Here is a 12195-nt window from a genome sequence, read left to right as displayed (position 1 = left end):
TAGAGATTGGTTGCATTCTTGCAGTTTGCATTTTACAATGGCAAAATTATAGACCATCATAATGAAAATATTAGTCCGGAAATTAGTTACTAAATATTTGTAAAACATTGGTGGTGGCATTAGAAAAATATTTTAACTATGTTTTATTATGAAGTGATGATATTTATTTTTTCAAAGCATAACATTTAGTTTGATACACATTTTGCAAGCACATATGCACCAGGATTCCCAAATCAAACTATTTTATTTATTTTTAATTTTATTTATTTATTTTAAAAACTTTTTATGTATTGAGAGTATTTGTGAAGCATTCAACATACCAGTACTGTGGAAAATTATCAAAAAAAAATATTGATTTGTGCCACTACTAGGGACATATTTGGCCACATAATAATAATAATAATAATAATAATAATAATAATAATAATAATAATAATAATAATAATAATAATAAAAATAATAATAATACACATTAACAAAAAAGGGATTTTTAAACAGTATACAGGTTCAAAATAGCTATGCATTTCAAATACATTTTTAATATTAAATAATAGTATAAATGACAATTAAATCATTCAAGAGCGCCATCTAGAGTTAAAAAAACAGAACTATACAATGATCAGCTGATGCACAGTCATGTGACCAAATACGGAAATAACCATGCAGTGGTTTTCTACAATGGCAGCATGACTTTATTATATTGCAGACATTCATTCCACCAAACTGGTGAATCTATTTATTTATGAGTTTAATGATGTGTTAAGTCAGATATGGTGCTGTGTTTCTTAATCCACACGGTGTGCCCGGTGAGCGCGCTGTCCGCTGGCGAGAGTCGGATTCTGTACTCGCGGCTGTTCGGAGCAGAGAGCGGAGATGATCGGGACTTCACACCAGAGCAAAAGAGACTGATGCAGAAGGAAAAACTGCAGGTGGTCGCGAGGTGAGCTCATTAAACGATTTTTAGGTTTTCCAGAACTACAACAATGCCCGCTGGATAGGTAACGATACAATGTATAAAAATATATTAACAAAAGTCAGAGTTTCCTCACAAATTTAGAGGTCAATGACTACCGTTTTCCTTATATCGTACAGAAAAAACAAAACATATGAAAGTTTGATGACACTTTAGATGAGTAAATTATGGCAGAATTTTCTTTTTCGGATGAACTTTCGCTTTCAAAGAAGATAACGGGTGCAACATTTCAAATGTGTGTTTTGAAACAGTGCGGTTTGCCAATTACTTACAAATTGATATAGTAACTTTTACAAATAAGCATGATTATTAAAAGACTGCATGTAACTCTGCAATCGTATGTTGACTTGACACAATTAAAATTTTATTTATATGTGCGTTAAACATCATACATTATTATTTTACAAAATATAAAAATAATACTAAAATTACTACATTCTAGTAAATAATGTTTATGAACCATACTATAGTAAAATACTTAAATTATTCTGTTGTGGTTATCCCTATTGAGGTAAAGTTGTTTGTATATTAGCACATTCATTCATTTTAATGGTCTCTATTTGAGCAATTTCATGCAAATGTCAACCATGTCCCCAAAATAGTAAAACCCTTTCTAAGTTTTTTTTTTTTTTTCTGTAGGCTTGTACTTTTTTTTAAAGTACTGTAAAAATACTCAAAATGTCTCAATGGCAATGGTCTTAAACAATTAAATGTAATTTACCAAAGTCACACAAGTGGCAATTTCACATCTGTCACATCCTTAACGGAGAGATGTCTCATCAACAACCAAGCTTTTCCCTCATAAATGCAAAAGTTTAAAATAAAATAAAATCTATCATGTTTGTTCTATAGTGAACCAACTCCTATCCTTTCGATTAGCATTCTTTCTTTTGGGTTGTGCAGTTTAATTTACATATTTTCTACAAAGTATGTTGTATACTGTAAACTCTGTGACTTTTTTTGGTCACACATGTTTATTTTAAAATTACAGATTGTTATTTTTTCTGATCTCAAAACTCTGGTTAGTTCTTTTGGAAAATATAAACAGATGTTTCAATATAATGTATACTTTCATTCATGCATTTTCTTTTCGGCTTAGTCCCTTTATTATTCTGGCGTTGCCACAGCGTAACAAACCCTTCCAGCCATATCACTGGGAAACATCCACACACACCCATTCACACACATACACTACGGACAATTTAACCTACTCAATTCACCTATACCACATGTTTTTGGAATTGTGGGGGAAACCGGAGCACCCGGAGGAAACCCAAGCAAACACAGGGAGAACATGCTAACTCCACACAGATACTCCAACTGACCCAGCCGAGGCTCGAACCAGTGATCTTCTTGCTGAGGCGAACTTGCTTTGGAAATATTGGCGTTGGACATATGAAATCCTTTTCACAATCTGGGGGGTCATGGTGGCTCAGTGGTTAGTCACCTCACAGCAAGAAGGTCACTGGTTCAAGTCAAGTCAAAGTCAAAGACATGTGCTATAGGTGAATAAACTAAATTGGCCATAGTGTATGGGTGTTTGCCAGTACTGCGTTGCAGCTGTAATGGCATCCGCTGTGTAAAACATATGCTGAATAATTTGGAGGTTCATTCCGCTGTGGTGACCCCTGATAAATAATGGAACTAAGCTGAAGGAAATTGAATGAATGAATAAATATTTACTATCGTCTCTTTAGAGACATGTTTTCATCATGACTCCAGTGGTACTCCAAGTTCTATTGCCTAGTTACTTTTTACACACCCAGTACTGAGCGTATACTTCATTACTCCTTTAAACTGGGGTGTATTTGTTTTTCTATGTATACCCATGGGGAGCAGTAATGAGGCCAGTCCCACTCTCTGTCTGCTCTTCTCTTCTCTCCCGCAGGCAGGTGAGAAGTGCGGTGTGTTTGAGCAGGGAGGCCTCAGGTCGTCTGTGTGTGGAGTCTGTTTTGGGTGAAGAGGCTGTAGCTCTGGGCGAAGCAGACAGCGGAGTGTTTTCCCTGGGAAGTGCAGAGTTGTTTCCAGATCGCAGTGCTGTCCTTTGGCTCGGGGTGCAGGCTTTGGCCTTCACGCTCATCTGCAGGCCACACGAAAACCTTCTGCTGGCTGAGGGAACGCTTCGCAACATCGCACGTCACTGTCTGGAGGAGCTGCGTCTGCTGGGACCCGGTGCTGAGGTCAGACTTTCATTGGACTAATGAGTGTTTTATTAGAGGAGCTGTTATTGTTTATGCTTGGAATTTTTGGATTTAAATCCCTACACTGTAAAGGTAGGTGCAGAGAATAGCGATGTGTGTATAGACTATTCTGTCCCAAAATGCGATGATAATCCTACATAACGGTAATAGTTTGATTGAGATGTTTACATGTCTGTACTGCAAATCAGCATACTCCACATGTCTTAATGGACCCTTCGCTAAGTTCCACCCTCCTTAGTTACTGTTGCTACGTCTGTCAAGCTTTCGTGCCTGGCACGGCTTTTTCAATGCGTGTGCGCCGATGTCAGACATTGCCAGGGATATAATGTAATTTCTGTCGAACAGGTGAGATATCCGAGAAAGCCAGACAAAAAAGAACAACAGTGTGCATTACAGGGGTATATTCACAACATAATAGGCAACCGATTAGAGAATAGTTTAATCAAAATTGAAGCTAGCTTAGCCTAGCCACCTTATACGCTAACCATTCAACAGCTTAGCTCATGCTCAGCAGGAGAGGTGACATTTAAAAATAATCTAATATTAACAAATGAAACCATGATTTCTCTATTTTTAGTCAAAAGGCCTGTTAGATTAATTGTTGTGCAATGAAATATAGCGTTACTAACTGACGAGGAAACACGCATGACCTAGCTTTTACATAGTTCATTCATAGAAAGTTCATAGAATAGAAAATTCATAGAAAACTGGATTTGTGCTGAATATTAGCATCATTGACCTATCATTGACCCATAACAATGTACAGTAAGTTACCTTTTACTGTCAGTGTGTTTATGTACTCTTTATAAATGACTGAAAAACAGCTGCCGGTAAAGGATATTAATTGCAAGTTTGTGATCATATCTCGGTTTTGTTCAGTTGATTTGTAATTTCAAATATTCGTAGCTTGAAATAGATGGACATATGAAGTTTAGTAAAGTTAGCAACAGATTTGCAGATTCGTATTTTCCGGATCAATAACTCATGTCATTATGACCTTTTTTCGCTATTAGTATGACTAAGTTATTAACGTTATGGCGAAGGCTTAAACAGAGCATATATTGAGCGAAAAAAAGGAATAAGACAGCTGTGAAACATAACCAGCTTTGTGTTTTTGTAGGAAACACAGTTTAGATCTGTTTAGGGTAAGGTGTGTGAGTTATTGCTGTCGGTCTATCACTGAATGTGCTAGGAATATCTAAACAAAACCAACTTAGCTCCACTCCTTTAGCGCCCCTCCGACAGCTTGATCCATGCTGGCATTTCTCCTCTTGGGTTTTAGGTTTTGAAAAGGGAAAATATTCCACCATCCCGTTCAAAATTTAAGGATACTGGGTATCTGGGTATATTTGCACAATCCATATGCACTCGCTCGAAAGCTTGACAGAGCCCCTGCGCATAGCTACAGTTGCTAAGCCAAGATTGGTGGGTGATGGTTTTTAGGTGTGGCTTAGCGAAGGGTCAATTTCATTGCTTTTTAGTAAGATTATGACTTTAGTCGGATAAAGGTCATCAAAAATGGCAGTTTACATGGTAGACTCTTAGTCAGAGTATTGTCTTAATCGTATTAAAATCAGAGTATTGGTGTCCATGTAAACATACTCAAAGTTTGTCTTCGATTTCAGGATAATTCATTTAATTTTCAGGCAATAATTAAAATGTCCTAGATTTCTTGCATAGCTTGTAGGGGAACTGTGGGTCTGTGTAGTAAACATTGCTCTATCTAGAAGCAGGTGCTGGAGATTTAATACTGATTACATAACCATTTTTATGGCCTGTTTTGACCTGGTCACTTTAAAGTTTTTCTCTAATCGGATATTTGTCTGATTTTCAAAAAAAAAAAAAAATCGTTTAAATGGAAATTTGGCCAATGACTATGTCTCTGCTAAACAGTTATAAATTTGTCTTATTTTCAAATCCTGCACTATATTAAAAATTAACTAGGTGATGTTGACAAGCATCAGATACAATGGATTTCATTTCATCATTATTATTTTTTTTTCAGAAATGAATAAGAAAGGTATATGTCCTCACCATTCTAATTCATGTTTACAAGTACATTAGACAGGCGATTACTATCATTATAGGCTAAATGAAACATCTATTTTTGTTGTACAGATACAAAACTATAAAGTATTTACATTTATTTGAGTGTAAACTACTCTCCCAATACGAAAACTTTATTTCTTTTGTAAAAAAAAATAGAAAAAAAGCTATATTTTTAGAGGTGCTTCAGTCAAAAATAGAATGAAATAAAAAAAGGAAAAAGAAAGAAATAAGCAAAACTGTTATGTGTGGCATTGCCATTAAATTCTAATAGCTGTTATATCTGACTATGTAGTATAGCCCAGGGGTTCCCCAGCCACCTAAGGAATAATGCCAGCAACTCAAAATAAAATAATACTAATAGTTAAAAAAAAAAAAGATTTATGGAAATCACCAAGTGAACCTCCCCATCATTGTCGTGCCACTTCCACTTTGCCTCTTACATTTATTTTTTTTATATTTTGGGAGGAGTTAACATTGCACATGTTTTAAAAAAAAAAACAAATTTTTCTAGACCTGCTCTTAGTTTCATCTTGAATGTGTCCCAGACCACCTCATGAGATTGGATTTATGTAAGCCTAAAAGGATTCTTTGACAAATATTTTGTTTGGAACAGTCTCATTTGTTAATTATCATTTTGTGTTAAATCTAAAAGCTGTTATAAAATTATTTAGTGTCGCATGTAGTCAATTTTATATATATATTTTTTTATTAAGTACTCCGCATAAATGAGTGCACTCAATTAATTTTTTTTAACCTATTTTCCAGTGAATATAGGCAATATATGTTGGTGCATTTGAACAAAACAGATTTATTAAACAGATTAAAATTTTTTAGTCATCAAAATATTTATTAGATAGAAAGATAACACTATTAAATTCAAGCAAAAATAATGCAATGAATAAATAAATGAATTACAAACTACAAAATTTCAACAACATTTTTATATTTTTAGTTTTTCTAGTTTTTTTTTTTTTTTGCTATGTTTAAAATTTAAAAAGATTTTCCCCTAACATATACATTTGGGCTACTAATCTTTGGACTGTTATTGCAAATTATTTTGTTAGATTATCTTCAGATTTGCCTTCAGTACTGACTAATCTAATGTATATGCACAAATATAATATTGAAAAGCATCCTATGGAAAATATATTCTGATGACATTATTATTATTTTCCAAACTTTTCAAATTCCCCCCAAAAAAATAAAAAAAAATGTGTGAGTGACTGTAGAATGAACACACCCGCAATGTTTGCTGTTTTCATTGCATCGTGTAGATTCCTTCATCCTAGAGAAATTACTTTTATTGTTGCTACAGCAGAGCTGAACTCCTGTTGAACCCCCACAGTCTCATAAAGCAGTCTGATTCGAACCTTTCTCATGTCAGCTGCTGGCCCAGTTTCTTTTTACACCAATGCAATCTATTGCCCACAACTCAAATAATAAGGATATGCATCTCAATCTGTATGAGATACATGTTAGACTGCTGATTACATTGCGATCAATACATACGCAGAAAAAGCAATCTGCCGGGCTCTGGGTTGTTTTTTTATTGCAGATATTTACTTCAGAATGATATTCCAGTTACTGTATGGCTATTCGGGTAGCGATAGTGAACAAGGACACGCATTCGAAGAAAATAGGCATTTTGCCAAGCTATTGATTATTTGACACAAACCTTTTCTCTCTAGCTGACTTAGCTGTTATTTTCAGGTGCTGCTGAAAAGTGATCGAGTGGACGCATTGTTGCACAGACTCCTTCCTCACGGCCAGCTCCTCTTCCTCAACCATCGTTTTGCCTTCAACCTGGAAAAAGAAATATCGGGCTACGTGAGCAAATGAAAGACTGTGTGCATTGGTAGAATCACACTAGAGAGCCATTTGGAGTGTAATTTATGAATCCATGATGGGAAGATTTGGAAGAAAGTGTAGTAAACAATGTAAGCCCTCAAAGTCATTAGGAAGGTTGAAGATTGCACCTATAAACTGTAACAGGAACTGGATTTCTCCTTTGAGGTAACCTGAAGGCACATGCTCTAAAGCGTTAATTGCAGGTTCACAGTAGATTAGTAGATTATATGGGGGGAAAGAGTGAACCTTTTTACAAAAAAAAATAAAATTAATATATATATATATATATATATATATATATATATATATATATATATATATATATATATATATATATATATATTATTAGTATATCCTGTGAGAGTTTTTTTTAAGTATCTACCTAAGAAAAGTGAAGCACATTGGATTTCTTAGCCAGAATGACTTTGGAGTTTCTGATTAAGTGGGAATAAATGGTCATTTGATAACATTGTTCGTGAGTTTTTCTTGTTAATTAAAGTCTGAATTTTTTTATCCCGAGTGTCTGAATGAGTCAATGTAATAGCAGTTTGTCATATATACAGCTATCCTCTAGAGGGCAGTGTTGCATTTTGTTATATTTTGCTTTAAGTCAAGTGCTTGGCAATTTGAATAATCCTCTAACACTTTCATCTAAAATAATTCAATAGTTCACAGCAGCGCCTCTGGCAACAGATCTGAGATATCTGATTGACAAGGCTGTATGACGCCTTTAAATCTAGGCCAATTTCAATCCAGTTTAGCATCCAATTTGCCTGTTTTAATAATAGCAAGTTACCTCTGTCGCCGTGCAGTGATTGGAATGAAGGGAGGGTGAGTGTGTCCACTTGTAGTAAGTGTGAGACCACTCATAACTCACAAGTGCTGTCGATGTTCAATATGTTGACTTGTGAGAGAGAGGTTTTTCTGGTTTCTTGTGTCATCTGTCTTGGTATTCCTGTCACATCCAGCAGGACAAGAGCCTGTAAACGCTGAGTACTCTACTGCTGTGAAGTGTGGTTCAGGTATTCACACTGAAAGCACATTTATTATAACGTGGCATCACAGCGCCATTTGTGTTTGTATGCAGTTCTGTTAAAAGATGAATTATGTAGTTTTGGTGCCATTAGTGTCAGCTAACGGAAAGGCAAAAATAAACTATTTTCAAACAACCTTCGCAAACGCCTCTTAAACTCAACATGTGTTTTCTTAAGATTAATATTTTCTTTAGTGAAAATTTCAGTATTTTATACAACGGACTTAACAGGAAAGCTTAGCTTCTAGTTTAGCTTACTGGTCTAGAAAAAAGTTTGCATGTTCAGCGACTCGGTTGAACCCAAACTGTCCATCAAGTTTTTTAGGTGTTTGGTGTTTATGTTGTCTTTTTAAGTAATTTAGATTATGTTTTGCCTCATGTCCTATTCCTAGAGTCCCAGAACTCCCCGCATTAAGGCACAAGATTTGTATGGCTTGATTTGTTGCTATTTTCAGCTTTATTTCAATTTATACATGACATTTTGCATTGTATGATGGTATTATTATCAGCAGTATTATTTATTATATGCATATTTGTATTTGTTTTAATAACAACAAGTTTAGATTTTCCACCTGTTTGGTTTCGGAGATGTACGCATCACCATATAAGAATGACATGAAAGTAAAGAGTAAAAGTAAAGTCAAGAGAAAGAGGCTAAATGGAGGAGGCTCATTCTTAATCATTGCGCTGCAGATGATCTGTAGATGATCTGCAGATGATCTGTTTTTACTGTTTTCCTTTTAGTGAAGCGTTCAGTTTTTTCGCTTACAAAGTCTGCAAATGCAAATGTGCCATGGCGTGATGCAACTGACTCTTAAAGGGAATGAGAGATGAGACTCTGATTGGTTTAATTCATGTTATGCTCAAAACACACCCATAACTCATTAAGAGAATAAGCACAACCCTGTTAGACCATGTGCCAGATCACAAACCGTATTTTTCCGTCTTTAAAATAGAAAAAGTGGATTCGGACAGGCCCTTAATGCTTTTGCGCCATGCGTTGTATGCTAATATCGTTAAAATAGAGCCTTATAACCATGCATTCACCCGGGGCTTCAGCATCAACGCTTAATTGAGGGTATGTCTGAAGTTGGGGTTGACGCAATCGTCATGGCAGCATCAGCCAATGAAATTAGTCTGCAATTGGCTACTGTCTGAGCTGAGGCATTTGCACAAAGTGATCTGAATAGCCGCTTTTCCACTATTGCTCCTAAAGCGAGCGAGCCAGGGCGAGCCAAGGCTAGTCGCGTTTCCACTGTCACTTCCGGGGCCTAATCGGGCCAATTCGGGGCTTTCTTGGGGCCAGCGGCCGGCCTTTTTCGGCCCGCCGAATACCTTGGGCCAAAGAGGGCCAACTGGGGCTTTGGGGCGGAGTGAGAGGCGGAGTGCGGACACAGTTTTCCGATCGCACACGAGTACATGCGCCAAACAAATAAATAAATAAATAAGGGAAAGAAAACATCTAGCCTTATAGGCTGGGGCTTTTGCGTATGATCGCTCTTATGTTTTCCTTTTAAATGTAAGGCTGTTGCGTAAAATAATAAAGTTTAATTTATAGCCTAAGTGACTTCTTTGCTGCATCCTCCTTGATGTTTCAATAATGCATAATAATCTTTACACCAAATTAAACACAGCAGACAGTAAAGGTTTTCAAGAGTTTTTGTCAAGTTTAAAATGTGTTTGTGCGTATTTAGATGCCTGTATGTGTGTGAGACCGAGGAAAAGAGCACTCCCTTCACAGCTCTGTTGATGCTGCGCGGCTTCTTTCCTTTGTTATTTATTTTGGAGATAATACACAATATGAATGCAACAGAAAGACATGAAACTTTACAAATTTCATGTCCACTTTCGTAAGCTCAAAACAATAGTGTCATATCCTTATAAAATAGCCTAAGCTATATTGAAATAATTTAAATAATTACAAATATTGGATATAATAAAATCGCATTAAATAAATAAACCAATATAAAACTAAGAAAAGCTAAACCAATTTAGGTATATACAATACATATATCAAACCATTTTAAAGCTATATTAAACTTTAATTTTACAGAGACCTATCTGAAAAAAATTTTTTTTAGATATTTTCTAAAAACAATAAACACAGAAGAAGGTTTGAAATATTATTTATTAAGTATTTGGATACGATGATATTAATCAAATCATGCAAACAGAGCATTTTTGGGTGAGTAAAAACAGAAACTGGACCTTTTTTTCAAGCTGTTTTTTTTCTTTAATATATGAAGAGCTTTATTAGTGGATGGCTGCTGAGCGCAACGAAACATAGACTATATTTTATTACTTGCTCTTATGTGCTGAAATACTTAACACTTTCCTTAAATATCCTTAAATAAAGGGGAATCACCTATTAAAGTGTCATAGCCTATAGGGAAAAATTTATGTTTAAGGTTTTTCCGGAGCATTTGGGCTAAATGTTTGACGGCGTCTATCTAAACGAGGATGTTATCAAATACATTTTTTTTTCTTTTAATTTTTCTGTCTTTATTAACAGAGAATGTCTGTGGTTTTATATTATGGATTGGTGCGCTGACTGTGCTGGGTCCCTCCGTTAGTGTCACTCGATTTCGATGCCAACAGTCGGTCGGTGAGTAATTGAATATGATGAATGAGAACACAGGCCTGTACGTATAGACATATAATGTAATGCTGGTGGTTTTGTTGACGAATTTTGTTGTGGTTTGCTGAAGTGGGCGGGTTGTGTGACGTTTTGACTCAGGGGACGTTCTGGGGCGGGGTTTGCGTGACGCGATGTGTGCTGCTAGCCCGACAGGGGAAACGCGACATGATTTCAGCCTCACTGCTCAACCTACTGGGCGATTGGCCCGGCCCAATTAAAGCCCTGGCTAGCACTGGCCCGACAGTGGAAATGCGGCTAATGGCTATAAGTTGGTGCTTAAAAGGGTAAGAATTTTCCAACTTCTACATCGAGCAACACATGTCATCAAATTATTAATACTCAAAACTGACAAATTTGTTTTGGTTATAAAGTATTGTTACAATGAATGACATTTCAGTAGGATTTTGTAAATCATTTCTTAGGAAAAAAAAATGCTCATTCGATTGCTCAAAAAATTCAAGATGTGTTACACTTGCATGGTTTTGTCACTTGAAAACCATTTTTCATCTGTGACCCATTTACACATCTGAAAGCTGGCATCTTAAAATGTGACTTTTAATTATTTACTGAAATGTAAGAGAGTTATATGTGACCGTATAGACCTTATAGGACATTATTATTAAAATGTATTTGTCAAATTAAATAAAATAAATAAAGGTTTGGGTTGGATTTTATTGGTCTGTTTGTTTAGGACAAAAGTGTGTTGTGGATGTTGTATGATTTGCTTGCAACCTTCAGTGAAACATGCTGGAGACTTTGTCCTGGTTTGTCCTGTATTTGTTTCTGCCAGTGTTGTTGACTGCAGTCTAAATTTATGAAATCGTGAAAAACATTTTTCAGAAAATGCTGAAAATTAAAGTTTGATCTATCATTGTATTGGTTTTATAAAGCAACTTCTTTGTAATGGTATAGTTTTATATGCCAAATAAACTGCTAATGCAGTGAAATCATATTTAGAGAAAAAAAAAGCTGATGAAACACTGACCTGAATAATTAAGAGGCAGTATGGAACACCAGAACAGAGAAGAAGATAGCCGTTTTGAAATAAGCTTGATATTATTTCACAGAAAACGTCAGGACAGTCTCTCTAAAACAGTTCAAGCTGTGCTCAGTGCAACTTTTACTTGTAAATATTTTCTAAAAATTATTCTCCCTCTTTCTTGCCCTCTCTGTCTTTTTTACATTTGCATTGTGTACATATTTCTTGAATTCTTATGAAAATGTTGTATGCATATGTATGTGTGTGTACAGTATATACCCTCATTGATGCTTCAGAAGGAAACACGAGGCATTAAGACCCAGGGCGTGTATGAATAAGCTCTTAATGTCTTGTGTTTGCTTGTTGAGCATCAATGAGGATTTTAAACCTTTTTATCTGTTGTTTTTGACTCCCTCAATCATCCTTAGCATGAAATGCTGGATCTCACAATCACACAAGTCACAGCTGGAAATG

General features: G+C 35.6%; 1 protein-coding gene across 1 annotated transcript; it reads left to right on the top strand.

The window, feature by feature from the left end:
* Positions 1–638: 638 nt before the first annotated feature.
* ap5s1 (adaptor related protein complex 5 subunit sigma 1) lies at positions 639–7334 on the top strand. The gene is made up of 3 exons (NM_001305568.1): positions 639–940; positions 2862–3153; positions 6934–7334. The coding sequence occupies exons 1-3, from the start codon at positions 771–773 to the stop codon at positions 7060–7062; spliced, it is 591 nt and encodes a 196-aa protein (NP_001292497.1). The 5' UTR covers positions 639–770; the 3' UTR covers positions 7063–7334.
* The last annotated feature ends 4861 nt before the right edge of the window (positions 7335–12195 follow it).

The sequence above is a fragment of the Danio rerio genome, chromosome 13, assembly GCF_049306965.1.
Source record: "Danio rerio strain Tuebingen ecotype United States chromosome 13, GRCz12tu, whole genome shotgun sequence".
Classification (NCBI taxonomy): Eukaryota; Metazoa; Chordata; class Actinopteri; order Cypriniformes; family Danionidae; genus Danio; species Danio rerio.
This window is presented reverse-complemented; position numbering and strand designations above follow the sequence as displayed.